The following is a 19,278-nucleotide window of genomic DNA, read 5'->3' on the forward strand; positions in this document are numbered from 1 at the left end:
GAGGAAAAGAAAAGCAAAGGCTGAAGGGAGGGGTCTGTATAAATAAGAAACACTCGTCATGCTAGATCTTATCAGATGCTTCGTCTCTCAAATGTACATGAAGAAGGAATGAAAATGAAAAAAAAAAAAAAGAGTTTCCTGAGAGAATTCTACTTTTCAAGAGATGAAAAAGTAAAACGAAAATATAGTTATATGATGCAGAGCAAACTTCTTCCAGTCTCTTGCTAGGAAAAACCTGCATTTGTGGATCTTTTTATCTATGCCTGTAAAACCGCAACACACAGTTGCGAGACCAACACAGATCCCAGCATTAGGGGAGAGACAAAGTGAAGAAGCAGCTGACCTGAGCTGTCACCAGGACTCCTGGACTACTTCATGCTCAGTTGATTTGCTAAGATAACCAATCTCGCACGGGTTGAGTCTAGAATGTTTCCAAGAACTGAGTTAATTAGTGAAATATCCTAAAGTTAACTAACTCCCCTGCCAAGAAATGGGCTCTTCCATTTTCCTCACATGATTCTCTAGGCACTTTCACTTTTCCATATATAGGAGCAGCTCAGGGACTGACAGATCAGGCTAGGTAGGGATACAGGCTTCAGGCGCATGCATACTCCTTGCATGTGTACACAGATGCAAGCACACACTGATTTCACACACTGAAATTCAAGTTAGTTTAAGAGGTAATAAGTGAAGACAGCAATAGTCCTGCTGGTAAAGAACCTTCTCCTTTAAGAGAAGGCACTGAAGGCAGAACTCTTTAGCCACTGTTCATAATAATCTGTCAGGAAAAGCATCACGATCATGAATGGGCCAGTGGATGGTTTATGTGATTACACGCTGGATGATGAAGGGGCTTTCATGTTCACATCGGAGTCCGTGGGAGAAGGGCATCCAGGTAAGAAACCAACTCTGGCAAATGTGTAAAAGTATTAATATTTTTATTTAAAACATTTTAAAAGCCCAAAGAAGAATTCTTCCGCTATTTATCTTGTTATGGAAGTTATTTGTAACAGGGCACTTTTTACTTTATTGCTGTTGGACCTTGTCCATATAGACTATAGAACTACTATAACTAGGGTGCTTCCAACCGGAGTTTACGTGCCTTTGCAGGGTGTGTGTTACACTGAGGGGGCAGTGGGGTTTATGGTTGCTGCTCCTTCCTTTTGATTGAAATTTCTTCCAGTATTACTGTGTAGACACTGCTATATCTCTGATAGACTCCAGTTTCACATATGGATAAGAACACATAGCTTGCTTCTCAAGTTCCATATCTTTATGGGCCCTGTGCAACTGTCCTGCATATATGCTATGCTCTAAAACTGTCACCAATGACAGGAATATCTCTAAGCAGGCTATTTTAAAGCCTTTAAAAATCAATGATCTCAGCAGCTGTACATGGCAAAGTTGCTGATTATTTTCCTTCCATTCCATCATCTGATGCAATATATGCAATTGCTTGAGCAAATAGTGGACAGTTATTTGCTAAACTTTATGTAGGGTCAGCAGAGGTTAGTTCGGTTTTATTGAAAACAAATGTTCATCTGCCATAAACATGTACCTTATGTCAACAGCAAGTGTTCCCCCAAATGAGGCCAAGGGACAATGGATTGTTTGATGTCCTGAAAAGTGTATTTCTTTCAGAAGCTGATTTGGTGTCCTGTGCCTTTTGCTATAGCAAGGCTTTTTCAGATCTGTACTCATGTGAGTAAATCATAAATGGATGGAATGACATACCAGAGGATAAAAAAAGTCAGTAGTGAGAATTTTATGTCTATAATTCTGAAAGTCTTCTAGAATATTAACTTATTACTTCAGGTCAAATCCATGGCTGATGCAATTGAGTACCTCTCTGTCAATGTCAAGGCAGCTACATCAAGTTAAGCCAGTTGGGGTTCTTTCTGATGTAACACAATTAGAAAATGACAACCTTATTTGGTACTTGGGACATAGGTCCCATCTCAAACTTATATATAATTACATCCAGTGTCTATAGCGCAATGTAGTTTTGTAGGAAAATAACATTATGCAATACAGTAATTTTAAATTGTTCATGGTATTTCCAAATATAACATGTCACAATCTGTATTACTCTAATCATAATTTTTAATCCCCCTTGGGCAGTAATAGATAAGTCTCAGAACAGGAAGAGTTCAAGTGAGTCCCCAGGTTTAGCTTTGTCCCTTGGTTTGCTTCCTTTACCAATTCTCTTTTTGTCTTGTTTCTTGTTTTAGAATTTAGCCCATTTTTTAGTTCTTATTCACGCTCCCTTCTTTATTTCCAAAAACTCTTTTGGCCCTCAGTAGGCCTTCTTTTAAGCCCCATGAGCATTATTTTCCTCCTGTGCTGAACTACTTGGCAGGCAAAGGTACCACTTGTTAGATTTGTGTACAGCCTTTCATCTGGCAGAGGTTGCCAGATCTTTGAATACTGTGAGATGCGAAGTGGCTACCCAAGAGGTGTATTGTAGAGGGAGTGGGAAACTGAAATTTACTCAGATATTTTCAAGACTGTGATGCTTATACTTTCTTAGACAGCCTAGGTTCTTCATGAAAACCCAAACACCTATGACAAAGATCCACATTTTCCAGATTGAGGGAGGACAGGTTGACAGTATGCAGCTCTGGGTGGTCCTGTGAATTCTTGTTCCTGAACACAGCCCAGTAATAGGTCTTAATCATCTCAGTGATAGCTCTCGTTCCTGACAGCAAATTGATCAACCTTACGTCCTAGCAAACCACTCTTTTCCCTGGCTGGTTTTACAAAAGAGGTATAGACATGCCATTAGTTTTTTATCACCCAGGAAAATCTTGGCTGTTTCTTAAAATGGGTCCCAGGATCTGAGGCTGTAGTTGGACTTCTGACATTATCAGTAGCACAAGAATTTTATTATGAGTTTTGAGTTCCTCTGTTTGATATCAAATGGATTGTGTGCTCTTGATTATTTCTCTTCTGTATGTGATAGTATAATTTTGCTAGAGGGCATTATGTGAAGTAAAGATCCCGAACTAGATCTTTGTCTGGTGGAAATTTGAATTGTTCTGATTATATTAGCTGAGGACCGAGTGCTTTAATGGAGACCTTCTTCTTAATAAACAAAGCAGGAGAAATTACATGCTTATTTATTTGGGTATACAGAGAACTGCCTTATATCTGTACAATGCCTAAGAGTTCTATGTCACTAAGAAGCCCAAATTCCATAGAAGCAAGTAATGGCTGGCAATAATTAACATACAGTTATTACCCATGCTCCCCAATGACTTCATTGAAGACTCTTCCCAGTGCAAATTCTTCAAAATCACTCGGGTATAAAATTTGAGACTTCCTTCCAGGCCTTTAATCTTAGCATTTAGTGGTTTAAATGCCAAACTCTCTGAAGACTTACATGTGACTTCTTCATTTCAATGAAATAAAATCACATAGATAGCAGCATGGGGAAAAGAAAATATTTTTTCTTTTTTTAAATATACATCTTGGTTTTTGTCACTACTCCATTCTGCTTTGTCCAGTAGCATCTGTCTGTGCTGCACAATGGTTTCACTGTGCTTCGAAAGGCATTGTGTGCTTCTCTGACCCACAATGTCCTACAGGTGCCAAACCAGTTGGGACTAATTCCTTTCACTATCTGGTGTGACTTAGGTAGAATTGCCCAACAACAGAATGTCATTTAGTTTTCCAGCAAGTATCAAGGAATCTCTTTAAAAATATAAGGGAAAACCTCTGCTAAAAGCACCCTCAGATTTTCAACCATATTAAAATATATGTGTATCTTCTGGATATCCACAGAAAAAAAAAATCACAATAAAAACCCAAAACCAAAAAATGGAAAATGCAGATCTTTCCAGCAGGTCAATGCTTGCGTGTCTTATATCTAACATTATATACACTTAACAATATCTAACATTGTATACACTTAACAATATACATACTATTTCAGTAAACTATATATCGAACAAAGAGAACAGATGTACAAGACGTTTAAACAATGTAGTGTTAATATTGAAGTACCACTGCAGTTTTCAATTAGGACTCCTCAAGAGTCTTTTAAATAGGAAAATTGTAATATAGCTCAGTTCAGCTATTCAAAGTCTTTCTAGTGAAACTTCTTTGGTGGAAACCTTATTTTTTGATGAAGTGCTCATGATAAGTATCTGTGTTTCTTGACTGTTTTAATTTGTCACCAGAAAACTGGGAATTGCTCAGTTTATCATATTTTGAATATATAATTTCACATTCTAGTTTAAAATTATTTTTCTCTGTTGATATAAATGATGTATCATTAAAAATACCAAATTTTATTTTGATGATCACAGGTTTTTAAGAAAATCCACCCCACATTTTGAAAAGTTCAACATTTATTATATTTATTATACCATCAAAGCCAGAAGTGTGGTTGTACACGTTTGTTGTGCTTCAAAGGGCAGAGGTTTTTTGAATTACATTTTCAGTTATTACTGCTGTTCGTAGATGGTGTGTGTGTGTGTGGTGAATCTGTGAAACTGAATTCTTGGGGAGGTCTTGAGAACTTGCAGATGTCACAGCTTGTTTTAGGCTCTTACATAGTCTAGATTCATTAAACAAATTTATGCCCAACTGTGGAAAACTATGAAGCTCCTAATTATTGGAGATATTGAACACCTCCTTTACCTCATAATTTGACAAGTGGGCATTTGAGTAGGGTTTATCATCAGCTTCCCTAGACTCATTCATTCCTTTTACAGTTAGCAAGAGCTATTTTACGGCTAATTGACATCTCTGCCATAAGGCTGGGTCTGTGGGATGATTTGTTTTCATGAAAAGAATTCATGGTTATCTAGTGCTTTCCTGCTCAGTCAAGAAATCCTCAGCCTAGACATCCCTTTTGCAATATTTATCCTCTTGGATAGTAATTCACTACATGAAGGTATGCATGAACTGAATTCTTACTTATTACATAATTTTTTAAGATGATAATACCTCACTAGAGGAAGTCCTTTATGCTTTCCTTGCTTCCAATAAAGAAGGAACAAAAAAAGGAAGGAAATGATGGACAAATATATTCTGTCACATTTAGCAGCTAATAAGAGAAACGGGATGGCTGAGATGAGAAATTTAAATAACAGAATGAAGGGTGCACAAAGCCTGCTAAGCTTTGCTAAAAATAGAACGCCTGGTTTTATTTTACACCAGAGACCTTTAATGATAGACATGCCTTTAATGCATTAATCAGCCAATCATTCAGCTAGATTTCTCTTTCCAGTTTCGATATATGTATCTGTATCTGAATTTGGATCTAGGTGCACTAGAACTGCCAGTTGTTACACCAACAATCAGATATGACACGAATTGTTGAACTGATTTGTCTCAGCCTATTTTAATCTAAAGGTATGCTATCAGAATAGTAGACTGAATTATTCTAGTATATTATTTTAATTGTTTAAATTCTCATATAAGACCAGAAGGGACCTCTGATATATAATCTGGTCTGATGCCCATACACAATAATATTTCATGCAAGGATTCTTCAAACATGCCAGTAAATGATGGTTGATTTTCATTCATACTTTTTAAAAAGTTAACCAGTTTTTATCCAGACATTCAAAGGAACAAGGACTCCTGCATACCACTAGATGGACGGTTTCAATGGCTCTTGCCTTTTTAGATTTTCCTTTTTGAATCTTTATCTGTCTCTCTTTGATTTCCAGCTATCAACTCTAGTTACATTATTGTCCATCAGACAAAGACTTTTCTCTCAGCATATTATTTCTAGATTTTTAGAGACTGTGATCCCGATGCCTATATAAGGGTTTCCTCTGGTAGTCTGCCTTTCCTTCAGCCTTTCAAAACTAGATTGAGCTTGATTGATTTAATCCTGTAAGACAGATTTTTCTGATTTTGGGACATTCTTCTCAGTATTTCCTAAACCCTCCCACAGTTTCTTAATGTCATCTTTGGAATACCACCACCAAAATCTAGTATTTCTGTAGCAGTCTCACTAATGCAATTGTATGGAGATTATTTCATTTCTGTTGACAACCATTCATCTGGTTTTTTATTACAATCTTTTCAGAGTAACAGTTTTGTAAGACAAACTCTCTCCTTCTGTAAATGTGGGCTGTGCTTTTTGTTCATGAATGTTTGCTGTGTTATTTCGGTAAGACAGAAGCAGGAGATCTGCTTTTCTATCTACCAGTATCCATGAAATAGTGTAGGTACTGATACATTTCATGCAAAAAAAACCCTCAAAAAACACCATGAAAACATCCTGTTAAATCTTCACTTCTTGATTTCCCTGCCTACTATGGCTAATGCTCCCTGGAGACATTTCATGAGAGTTTTAGTCCATAAATTAATTTCAACCACAGCACGCAAAGCGAACATAAGGTTCTTTGTACCAGATAGATGCCACGAGGAGAAAAGAGGAGGAATCAGTCATATGGTATTACTTGTACTCTTCTTTAAAGTTTTGAAAATAATGCATATAATATCCCTGCATGTGCCATACAGTGAGCTTAGACAAACGTTGGAAACTGGCATCTAGCGCAGGTGAGACATGCTTCATCTGGAGTAAGGACAGGGATAAAGATTGTTCCTAGCATAGAAGCTCTGGTTGGTGAAAAGACTACAAAGACGTTCCAGTCACTAGGAGTTTACTACAGGGCATTGGACCTACATTAAGAAGGTCATCCTATCCCACTTGCTCTGTGGTCCCACCCAGGTAATAAAAATTTACGTATTTTCATCAATATTTTTTTTCTTTTATCCTTGAAAATATGGCTGTATTTCCTTATATAAATGGAAAAGAGAGCAAGAAGAGATACATTTTAATCACCCCTGCCACCTTCGTCCCCAGTCTTGCTAAACAAGGTTCATTTGGACTTCTAACTAAATTGCAAGAATGGTGTCTGATTCCTGTTTGGAAGTAGTTGTCTCAAATTTAGTAACCCATGTACAGCTCTTTCAAGGCCGAAAGTTCCAATGCAGCCTACATTTGCTAATCGTCTCTTGTGTTGATTCTTTTTGTCTTGAAGTGGTTAATATGGAACATGAGTGTCCAAATCACATTAGTTCTCTAGTCTTTGATTTGTCCCTCTTAGCTAAATAGACACCTTTCTCATGAAAAAAAATGAGAATTTATTTTGACTTGAGGTTAAATGTATTGAAAGTCTCTAATGACATACTCTAACAAAACATTGCTTTCCAACAGATTACGTTGCAATTGTCAAGGCAGGAGACTAATTTGTTTTGCCATAGAGCATGTTATGGCAACATCTAAACAATACAATTAAATTATATGAGAAAAATTGCCATTTTAATGTGGAAGGCATTGTTATGGGTGCTGCAGTTCTGTATTCATCAGATTAGCTACATTATTTGATTAAGATTCATTATTCATTAAAAAGGGAAGGAGGGGAGGAAGGAAGGAGGGGAGGAAGGAGGGACGGAAGGAAGGAAGGAAGGGAGAAAGAAAGAGAGAAAAAGAGAGAAAGAGAGAAAGAGAGAAAGAACAAAAGAAAGAAAGAAAGAACGAATGAACTACAGGTAAAGTTGTAGTCTGTTAGTTTACAACAGTAAGTTAATTCCCTATTGTATCTACTGACTTTGCTTGCGGGATGTTTCATATGTCTTTCTATTTAGCTAGCTTAAATACTCCAGTAATAAGCAACAAAAGAATTCCTTGCTGAAATATCTACCTATTCACAGTGATGCAAACAGTCCACGTTTCATATTGAGTGCTATGGTTTTGAATCACAGCTTTGGTGTCTTGCAGATAAAATCTGCGATCAAATCAGCGATGCTGTTCTAGATGCCCATCTCAAACAGGACCCAAATGCCAAGGTTGCTTGTGGTAAGTTTGCTGCTTTTCTTTAAGTGATCACCCGGTCACTGTTCTTTTTTTATGATGTTTGCAAAGAGCTTGATGCTATTATTTGCTGGCTCATTCTACTCTCAAAAAATGACATGAGAATTACAGTCTTCAAAAGAAGGAGAGATGAGAAGAAAAAGTAAAAGTTTTTGTAAAGACTGAAGCCTAAGTAAGCTGTAGAAGGATAGGATAATTAATTCTGTGTGTGGACTGAATTTTCCTGGGAGAAACAGATTTGGCTTCATTACAGTGGATTTTTGAAAGAATATTTGAATGTTTTGTTGAAAAGTTCATTTACTACATCTAAAAAAGTACTAATTTTTCAGTCCAAGTCCCCATAACTGCTTGTTTTTTGAAATCTCTTCAGAAAGGGTTGTACTATCAACTCTCAGGTCATTATCTCAGTCCATGTATTATGTAAATAAACCCCATCTTCAGATTCTGCTTTCTGGGACTAGAGGCAAGTTTTCAAAGTGGTTGATCACTGATGAGTTTTGTTTAGCCTCAGTATGTATCTTAGAGTGATTAAGTGCATTTAGAAATCACAGTTTAATGCTCTACTTCACTAAAATCTGTGCATATCACTGAATCATGCTCAGTTTTTGACTTTCCCATTTGTAAATTGGACATATTAGTCTTTTCCTTACTTTCAGACATATGGTGAGTATGAAAAGACTTGTTGTAGAAGGAGCTTATAACGCTAAAAATACGGGTAGAAAGGACTTATACTGTATATAACCAGTAGATCTTTCAAAATCACCATCATCACAAACATTGTTATTTATCTTAGTGGGCTGGTTTATTTTGCTGTCGTAATCCTGTTTTCATCTCTCTTTTCAGAGACAGTATGTAAAACAGGAATGGTGTTGCTCTGTGGGGAGATCACATCTCACGCTATTGTGGATTATCAACGAGTTGTCCGAGATGCAATTAGAAATATTGGCTATGATGATTCAGCTAAAGGTTGGTGGAAAAACTCATAAAATCCTTGAAGAGCAAGCAATAGGCAACTGCAAAACAGGTCTGTCACCACTTCCATATATGGGCTTGATAAAAACTGAATATCCTGTGTGAAAGCTGCTTACATGGTGCTACGTGATACGATTTCTGGCTTTATCCCAGTAAGTAGAAAAACCATCATATATGAGTTAAAACTGAAATGGAGCAGGCAGAATATATTTGGAACTGTGGTACTAGGCCAGAATAATTAACTGCAACTTGAGCCACAGAATCTACTGCTCTTTCAAACCTGCAAGAACTTGAATCTTGGTTATTCATTTGGCAAGCTGATTGAAGCATCTTAATGTGAAAGAGTGGGAAGAAGAAACCTAGTTCATTTCACTGTAACGCTGTGTGTATGTACTGTGGTAGCATCTAGAATGCCCAGATGTAAAGCGGGTTCTCACTTTGCAAGGTGCTCTGTTAGCTCTGAAGAACTCCTCCTAGACTGAGGAGTGTGCAGTCCAAATCCATTTTGTGTAATGTACAAATGATAAAAAAGACAAAACGCTTTATATACCAGACACATTTAACCTGATTTGCTGTATGTCAGTTTATACATTACAAGTATTCCAAGTATACTGTTACAGTGAAGTGTTTCTTTTAAGAGCTTTTGGTTAAAAAAAAAGTTGTTTCTTGCAGTACTTTAATTGCTGTTGAATTTATATGGAGATTGTGGCGGGAGACTATTATAGCAGCACATTTGCAGGTTACCTCTACTATCACGTAACAGCAGTGCTTTCAGAAAATGCTGGCAAATCTAGTAGGTCATAAATCTCCTTTTTATCCTAGCTGCCAGAAATCATAAGGGGAGATGCAGTGACCGAGTAAAAAAACATTTCTATGCAGAAGTAAAAAAAAAAAGTTAAACAATGGCACACAGAAATATAATTTTCTTCTCTACATAGCCTACTTATAAGAGAGTGAAGAGCATTTTTCAAATGATTCATATGAATATGGACATGTATATATGTTGTTTTGTCTGAACATGAGTTTGTTCAGCAGCTGCCGGTAGCAATAGTTCTAGGAAAGGTTAGATTTGGAGAGAAGCAAGTTACTATTAATATACCTAGGAAGAGATGGAGAATTTTGCCACAATCTTCTGTAAATCTTTCAAGTTCTTTTTAAAACCTTCCTTTTGGTCTTTGAAAGTAATGTAAAATAAATTCCCACTTCCAGATTTTCTGTGAGAGTTGAATCTGTTTTTTTCTCTGTTTGTGGCTCTCATACAAACTCCCACAAGAGATTTAGGTACAGACACTGCTTTGCATGTATTGAAAATAATGTATTGGAGAGCAGAGCCTTAAGTTGCTGAAAACATCAGCTCCTAGGAATTTAAGTAGAGGTTTTTAATACTATTTATTTGGGAGAAGCTGATTATTTACTTTTTTGACTAGTTTTCCGCAGTTAAGAATTCATAATCTGAATTGGTTGGGCACAGGTTGCCAATACGAGAGAAAACAAGCAGTAACAGGCAATAAAGACAACCCTATATGCCCCACCCCCTCCCAAAAAAAGGTTTTAAATGTTGTTGTATTGACAAAAAAAAGTCACTAAAAATAGCAGTTAGGTTGTGAGTTCTCAATGCAGTATCCTTCAGAATGAAAATTTTGTCATATGGTTCCATGTTGCTTCCCTTAATTGTGACAGAAAACACTAATTTGCCGCTATTCCTTTTTCCAAATAGGCTTTGACTACAAGACTTGTAACGTTCTAGTGGCACTGGAACAGCAGTCACCTGATATTGCCCAAGGTGTTCATCTACATAGGGATGAAGAGGATGTTGGTGCTGGAGATCAGGTAGACATGACATTACATCTAAACACCAAAGCTGTTTGAATGGAAAGTTTACCCTACCTCATTGCCTTATTTTCTAAATCAAAACCCATGGGAAGGTTTCCATGCTTCCATCTTGAGTTAGCCAAGAATAAAAAGCATAATTTTATTGAAACACTTGCAAATTCTTGGAGTGCAGACTTTTGCCTGGTGTTTGTTATAGCACTCCATGCAAGTCCGGAGAGCTCTGGCAGCTTGTAGTAGTAGCAGAGAATGTGCCCTTTAGAACTTAGCAAAGGTTTTTTGCTTATGTATTTAGTGTTTTTGTTGAGTAGCTTTAGATTCATTAGACTATACATCTTGCAGCCAGACCTGTCTTCAAAGATGGAATAAACAAAGGATCTTTTCACTTTCACAGAGCTCTAGAGATTTTACACAGCAAAAAATTAGGCGATGTTTCAACTGTCTGCAACATTAGCACGATGAACGCAAATACATCAGAGTACTTTTAATTCTCACTTATTTCCCAGAGGCAGCTATTGTAATAGATGTTCCACATAATTAAGGCTGTCCAAGCTGCATTTCTATGAGCTAAATAACATATGTAGGTAATTATGGTGTGTTCCCAAGAGAAAGATGCTAACATAAAAACTCCATAATCTGACTGATGCCAGTATGAGTGAGTTTAACATTTACAGTAGTTATCATTAGTAGTAATATCTAGTTTATAACAATGCTGTTGAGAAACATAAGTGGAGATATCAGAGTCCGGGAGCCAAGCTAATATTGTTCAAAAACCCCTTGAGGAATAAACTAAAATGTTTTTATGCTGTCATGGGGACATAATACTACAGAAGATGAAAAGATATCTGACTTTCTGTGGTACTTTGATGGCCTCCCTTCCCATTGTATCAAAGTATCTTCCTGTCTTTTTTTTTAATCACAACTGACACTGGATGAAGAGGAAGAAAATGCTGCCAACTCTATTTAACAGGTTGTAACTCGATGCAGGGAACATGACTGAGTAACAATAGAAGCTGTGACTAGAAGCGTGTGGCATTGAAAATCTGAGGCTGGTGCCTTAACTGTTGGGTGGTACGTCTTTCATGGAGTATTCATATCCCATTCCTCTGAAATGTCAGATGTGAACTGCAGTATGAGTGTCTCTGTATTCATACATAAAAGCCTCTACAACCTATCCAGGCTAATGAGAGCACCTTTCCTATGACAGAATAGTCCTGAAATTGTTTTGCTCCAACAGATTTTTTTTCTGTGAAAGAACCTCTGAGGTTTTGTTGGTTTGTTTGTTTGTTTGTTTGTTTTTCACATAATCTTCTCGATTTTTGTCCAGGTTTCCAGCTTAACATGTAAACCTTTAAACTTTAAGTGAAAAATTCTAGGAACATGGTTCGTTTCTCATTACACTGTAGCATGTTGGAGCCTGATTTGAGTTTAGGCTTCTTGTGCTGTTATGTAAAACAGTAGAAAGTAAACCTGAGGGTACTGTTTACTGTTTGCTTCACATGAAATCGTGTTGCCTTTCATTGTGGTGTTTTTAACAGTGATTGAAGTATCTTTTCTCCTCCTGTAGGGTTTGATGTTTGGTTATGCAACAGATGAGACAGAAGAATGTATGCCTCTAACAATTATTCTTGCTCATAAACTGAATGCCAGGTTAGCAGAGCTGAGGCGTAACGGAGAACTTCCTTGGCTGAGACCTGACTCTAAGACACAGGTAAATACTGCTATGGATAGTCCAGATAGTTGAAAACTAACACCTTTTCTTTTTCCTAGAAGTCTTATTTTTAAAAAAAAAAAACCAACAATTGATGGTGTACAGAGTATCAGGATTCCTACTATATAACCTACAAGTAGTATATAAAGCACTTCCACTGCTGATGATACTGTCTCCTTTACTGCTTGAAAATGGTTAACCTGTATCAGAGTACTAAGAGCACTTAACCATCTACCAGTGAAGAAACATTTTATGTTTCTTTATGTATGCTTGCATCTCCCTTCAAACCAAAGTGGTCTGTGATCTTTTGAAAAGTGACACCAGATCCAAAGGATTTATTTGTATTTAGGGTTTCAGGCTGGCCTTTTTGAAGATGCACTGAGAACACGAATTGCTGAGACTTGGGCATTTTGCTGGAAATCCCAACCAAAAGACAAATTTGGGACAATTTCATAGAAAATGAGATTGTCCATATTGGGTCTTTTCATTTTTGTTTTTTTCTTTTTGTTTGTTTGTTCTCATTTGGTTTTTTGTTTGGTTGGTTTTGGTTTTGTTTTCCCTCAGCACTGCACAAAGAAAGAATTAAGCAATAGGCTTAATTTCTCATACCTTGGTAACAATGTCAGCAGTGATCATTATAATGTCAGCATTGACATTTTGCTAGATTTTTTCTCTTGGAATAGGAGAGCATGTCATTTGATGGAGACAAGTAATTGATTTTACAGCAACTTTGTTTTTATCTTCCTTACCCCTGTTCTATTCAGGTCACAGTTCAGTATATCCAGGAGAATGGAGCAGTCATCCCAGTGCGTGTTCACACCATTGTGATATCTGTGCAACATGATGAAACCATTTCACTAGAGAGTATGCGCAAAACCCTGAAGGATCGTGTGATTCAAGCTGTTGTCCCTGCAAAATATCTGGATGAGAAAACTATTTATCACCTTCAACCTAGTGGACGTTTTGTTATTGGAGGACCTCAGGTTTGTGTTGTATTATTTTGGTGCTTTTATCAGATTGCCTTAGTCATTGGATGTGTGTCTTAAAAGAAATGCTCACCTTTTTGGCATGTCTGTCCTAGGCTGTGAGAAGCAAGCTGTCTAGTGGAAGTTTTAACTGCAGTTTTATGTGGGAGAAGCACCCAGGATTTCATGTACTGCATTCCAAAGCAGCCTTTGAGGGCATGGTTATATCACGCATGTGTTGTGACTAGGCAGGCAAGTTGAGCTGAATCTTATATTGCCTGTGGAACGTACAGCCCACCTCTGGGTTTTCTCAAACCTTCTTAAGTCCAGCACCGAGTGAGACACACAATCCTTTCTCATGGAAAGCAAGCTTTATAGATAGATGGACAAGAGAAGGTTTAAGTCTCTTATAGTAAACCTGGTTTTCAGATTTATATCGCTTGCACTGTTCTGCGACACCAATGAGAGCTGAAGGTGTCCATCTGTTCTGAAAATCAGCCCCTGATAGGCTTCTCCTGGTGAGAACATAATGGTTACTTTTGCTTTATCTATGCAATAATTATAATTTATAATTTATAATTTATAATTTGATCCTGCACTCACATAAGTCATGCAGAACTTCTACATTCTGTAGGATCAGGACTTTTGAGATTTAGGTTTTGAAAACAAATTCATCATTCTCAATGTTTTAGGTTTCAGTTTCCTTCAGAACTATCACGGCAAAATTTCAAAGCTCCTTCCTGAAGTTAGGTCAAATTTTACAACAAATCCAACTAGACGTTGTTTTTCCTTTGCTGTTCAAGTTCATTCATTTACTGGAATTTTCCAGAATTATTTCTAAGGTGCTCTGTCTTTTTTTTTACATTAGTGCCGTGGAAGAGGTAAGAAGGTGTTGAGATTATGATTTTGTGATTATAATAATGATTATACAAAAAGTGTAGTTTTGTGTAGTTGAATTGGTTGTATCACTGTAATTTTGCCTATCATTGACATCCTAGTCTATGGACAAATTAAGAGGCAAACTTGAGCTGCAGCTTGGAGCAAATGAACCAATGCAGCAATCATAGCTACGTGCAAAAATAAGGCTACACATGAAAATTTTCTGGTGTACATTGAGCTGCACCCATATAAAAATGTTCCATTTGCTAAGCCAACCAGGAATACCTTTTCTACTCTTGTGGTGGAACTGTATTGCTTTTGTTTGCACATACAAACACAGGTATGTTGCAGTGGATGTTTGTAGCTTTGTAAACCTGGATAAGTTTACTTAGCATGGGTCAATCTGCCCGTGTGTCCATGGCCTTACAACTGCTATCATCTCTTGTGCAATTTATAGTAGCATTGCAGCAACCAGAAATAACTATTTCTTTCTTTGTCATTTATGTCTTTAAGTTCCTGATTACTTTTCATAAGAGTATTACTAAGTTTTATTTTTAACAATGCTAGCTATGGAAGGCTGTCTTAGTCACCAGCTCAGTTCATCTAAGGAAGACACATGTATTTCATCTGGGATTTTCACCTTACGTTTTCAAGCAGGGTGATACCCTGAATTCTGGCTATGGCAAAATTAGTAATTTCGCTGCTGTCACCGTGTTCCCTACCGCAACACCCGCTGGTACTGTGAGGACATTACAGCTTGTTGCAAAAGTGACTACCACACGCTTCACAAATGCATTTGTGCTCTTTCAGCACCTTTAAAATGAGGGGTGTTTTTTTTCCTTTCAGCTGTCCATTTCTCTTCCTTTCACTCAGTTTTGCAGTGAAGTCATGATGGCACAGAAGGTGTTCTCATTGCAACTGTCCGTGCCACCAGAAATTAAGGTTTGAGTCAAGCAGAACCTCAGGAGGACAGGTTCCTTTAGACAAGCTCAGCTATCTGCAATTCAGATTTATGTCTCATTGCTTTCTTAGCAGAATGGAACAAACAGTACCAAAGTTTTCCTTCTATGTATACGCACAGTCTTTTAAAGAAAAACTTTCTCTCTCTGCTTGTGTTTGCTGTGAAAACATTCCAGCGGTTGAATTTTACTGGCATGATATTCTGTAGGCAAAGAATTTCAAACCTGCCTGCACAGGTAGAAACTGAATTTCAAATTTGACCATGGTTGCATTCACACCAGAAAGCTTAAGCATTTAGTAAATTGAGGGGTCAGACAATCAGTGAGGTACCGATCAGCTAACCAAGATCAAATGAAAATATCAAGTACTTGAGAGGAGCAATCAGGATAGCTGTGTAGGCAGCTAAAAGGTTATCTGTGCTTCCTTATTTAATATTTTAGAACATTCATCTATAAGTATCTGTTCTTAGAGAGAAGTAATCCTTCTTTCTCAATTGCCTATAACTGCCTACTACTCCATACCTGTTGTGTGTAGCTTAAATTACACTATAACTATTTTGGGCTTGGAAATGTGTTTTTAGTACATATTTGTGTGACACTCTCTTGTGTTACTGCAAAGGAAGTATTAGGTGCCAGCCTACATGTAATGGTGCATACCTTTTGATGGTAAATACAGAAAAGACATAAGCTATTTAATATTCACAGAACTTTGGATTTTGACCAAAAGATATAAAAGCTTGATTATATTTTTTTTTAACAGTGTAAAATCTCTCAATGGTCCCTATATGTCACATGGTTTGTCAGCAATATTCTGTGTTCAGTTTGGATGTGGTAGACAGGTAACTTATAAACCAAAGTTTCCGTATTGTCTGGAATATTTACTTTTGAAGCAGGCAGTGCATGTTCTAGCTATCTGGGTGTAAGCCTGTTTGCTTGACTACCAAACACTATTTGCGAATGTCTTGTCTTATGAATCTGGCTTTAAAAAATATTTATAGCTGCTGTAACTCAGTGAAATAAGTTCATTCCTACCCCACAGCAACCCATATGTGGTGAACTTAACTTACACATTGTTTTAGTCCGCTGAAGGATGCGTAGCCTTGTTTGAGAGTTGTAATAAAATGGGTTGTAAAGTGAATAAATTCTTTTACTGATTCAGGGTGATGCTGGTGTTACTGGTCGAAAGATCATTGTGGATACTTATGGTGGCTGGGGAGCCCATGGAGGTGGTGCCTTTTCTGGCAAAGACTATACGAAGGTGGATCGATCAGCTGCATACGCAGCCCGTTGGGTGGCCAAGTCTCTTGTGAAAGCTGGGCTCTGTCGCCGTGTACTGGTTCAGGTATGGTTCGCTATGAATGCTGCTTTTCTAAAAAAGATTTTTCCTTTTCAACTTTACCTTGAATACACATTGTATGAGACACTGTAGTAGAAGCAGTCTTGGTGATGGCTTGGGGTTGAAGAAAGGAAGACCTTGATGTGCTCAATTCATGACCACTATAATGTTGTTAATGTGCTATCAGCTTCTTGAAGCTGGAACTTCTAATTTAGCTTTCATTTTATTGGCTGTTTTTCTGGACAGTTACTGAGCCCTCAGCCCTCTTATACTTACTGTCATAGAATTAAGCATGGGGCAACCACATCACGGGGAAGAAAGTTATTCAGAGAACTCAGCATTTTCAAAGTTTTGTTTTTCTTGTTGTTGTTGTTTTTCTTCTACAAATACAGATTGCATAAATATGGGAAGTGAAGGAGAGGCCTTAGTTTTCTTAAGATGGTTCATGAGTGAATGCTTTATTCTGTTGCATACTGTTGCCAGCCGAGGTGCTGTGTTTATTTGCTATGGTTTCTTTTTTGCCATAGGTTTCCTATGCCATTGGGGTAGCTCACCCACTGTCCATTTCACTATTCACTTATGGAACTTCCCAAAAAACAGAGAAAGAGCTGCTGGACATTGTGCACAAAAACTTTGATCTTCGGCCTGGAGTCATTGTCAGGTATAGAAACACACAAAAATTAAAATATATTGGTGATCACATCCTAGAAGTGATTTCTTTCAAAACCATTAGATGTAACAATTTAAGAGTCAGCATCTTGAACTAGCGTGGGATTGTTCCATGCAGTACAAAAAGACTTTCTCTCATTCTACCATTCTGTCACTCTTCACAGTTGATACTTTTTATGGATCTACCAGTGTACCATATCTTTTAAGATAACAGATGCACTTTTCAAATTTCATATGAAGCATATACTTCCAGCATTTGGCCTTATATAGTATGTGGAATTCAAATAAAATAACTTTTGTATTCCTATAATTTTAAGTTAATTTGCTGTGAAAAAGATATGTTTTGTTTTACAAGAGGAATTCAAGGTTATTTCATCTTTTCCGTTAAAATTAAAAATTCTCAATAGCAAGGACTTTTCCTGTACTTCCCATATAAGTTTTGTTGTCACTTTTATGGTTCTCTATCGGACATGTTTACTGGTATGCTTGCATCTCCAGAATATGCTTGCTTGACTAAGGGCATGGAATTGATACCGACATCAGGATTTTAATGGTAGTTATCATGACGTATCTTAATGTGAAGAATTTTCTCTTCTTTTTATTATACACACAGGGATTTGGACCTAAAAAAGCCCGTTTACCAGAAGACTGCATGTTATGGTCACTTTGGAAGAAATGAATTCTCATGGGAGGTGCCTAAAAAACTTGTGTTTTGACAGTAGCAGTAACCCTTTAAAAACAGAATGGAAGAGAAGTCCACTAATGATGAGGATGCTTCCAAAAATCAAATTTGACAGCTTTGTGTTCAACAAAAGGAATTTTAGATTTTAAATGGAAAGAAAGAAAGAAAAGGATATTTTCTTGGAAATTGATTTTTTTAACCCTCAGTGTCTTTCATTATCTAAGATACAAAGGACAGAGTCTGTTTTGTTAATCAGCATAAGACAACAAAATACAGTTTACTTTTTATTGCTGCTCTGTTGGTTCTCCTGATAAAGGCAAAGTATGACTCAGGTATGCAAACCAATGGCTGAACCTCTAACCTTTCATGTGCAAAGGCAAAGACAAGTTTCCCAACTCTGACTAAGGATCAGCAGATCTCTTGCTTCTAACTAGACAATGGGAAATTCCGGGGTCCAATTTCCTCACTGGAGTTAGCATTACATACAGCTGGGGGTTGTTTTGGTAGGAAAAGGCTGAATATCACATAACTGTATGGCAGCCTCTTTTGTAGATGATGGTTACATATATGTAGTATTTAAAGCCCCTTCACTGGGTATGTGCTGTTACTGTTGTGTTTCAATTACCTGTGGTTTTGAAACATGTGTTCTCCTATTAAAAAAACAATCATAGAATAAAAAGCTTTTTCCTACCATGTATCTAAAGGTGCCTCTTTTTCTATTTTCTTTCATGTTGCAGTATGATGGTCCATCTCAACTCAGCCTCTTATACTCTTGTAGCTTTTTAGTTTACCAACATAGCTGAATTTTATTAGCTTTTGGAATTTGTGATATGACTTTAACGACATGTGTGATCTCTGTTTAGTCCTTGTGATTAATAGAAACTTGGTGAAAAACTGTTAGATTTTTAACTTCTAGGTTCGTGCTATACAGTATTCTCTTGTAATTTTGGCTCCTAAATGTTACGTTTATTGCATGGTTTACCACGTTTGCTGTAATTTGGGAATAAAATAAAGTACATCGAAATAACTGCAGAACATTAACAAATATATAGAGAGCATGAAGTTAAAATTTGGACCACTCCCCTGTCCAGCAGTCTCTCACTGAAGAACAAGCCACTAGATGGCTGTGTGTCCCACAGCTGTGGGAGCAAGGCTGTGCAAAAAGTGTGTCCCTGTTTGTGCCAGAAGTCGGTACTCAGTCTGGTACTGGTACCCTGTCAGTCCTGCTGGAGACAGTGACAGCCGCTCCTTCGGACAGGTCAGGGTAGCTGCTGTGCATGGTGGATTGGTTGTGATCTAGACTGAGGGCAAGGATGTTTCTGTGCTGGTGTGCTGTATTGTCCTATAAGGTGACAAACTACTTTTTGCAAAGGACTGTGGATTAGTTCAGGTTTGTTTAAATTGGGAGGATGTGAGATCACTTTTATTCTCTGTG

At 37.3% G+C, this 19,278-nt stretch overlaps 1 protein-coding gene across 1 annotated transcript; it reads left to right on the forward strand.

Moving 5' to 3' along the window:
* Positions 1-588: 588 nt before the first annotated feature.
* MAT1A (methionine adenosyltransferase 1A) lies at positions 589-18,586 on the forward strand. The gene is made up of 9 exons (XM_065639319.1): positions 589-895; positions 7,748-7,825; positions 8,684-8,806; positions 10,530-10,642; positions 12,210-12,353; positions 13,118-13,336; positions 16,316-16,498; positions 17,020-17,153; positions 17,775-18,586. Exons 1-9 carry the CDS (start codon positions 802-804, stop codon positions 17,875-17,877), a joined length of 1,191 nt encoding a protein of 396 aa, XP_065495391.1. The 5' UTR covers positions 589-801; the 3' UTR covers positions 17,878-18,586.
* The last annotated feature ends 692 nt before the right edge of the window (positions 18,587-19,278 follow it).

This window comes from Caloenas nicobarica, chromosome 7 (assembly GCF_036013445.1).
Source record: "Caloenas nicobarica isolate bCalNic1 chromosome 7, bCalNic1.hap1, whole genome shotgun sequence".
Classification (NCBI taxonomy): domain Eukaryota; kingdom Metazoa; phylum Chordata; class Aves; order Columbiformes; family Columbidae; genus Caloenas; species Caloenas nicobarica.

Excerpts from the sequence above, each read along its gene's own strand:
- MAT1A (XM_065639319.1), top strand. The coding sequence starts at position 802 with ATGAATGGGCCAGTGGATGGTTTATGTGATTACACGCTGGATGATGAA. Across the intron at positions 896-7,747 it reads CGTGGGAGAAGGGCATCCAG|ATAAAATCTGCGATCAAATC; the intron begins GTAAGAAACCAA and ends GGTGTCTTGCAG. Across the intron at positions 8,807-10,529 it reads CTATGATGATTCAGCTAAAG|GCTTTGACTACAAGACTTGT; the intron begins GTTGGTGGAAAA and ends TTTTCCAAATAG.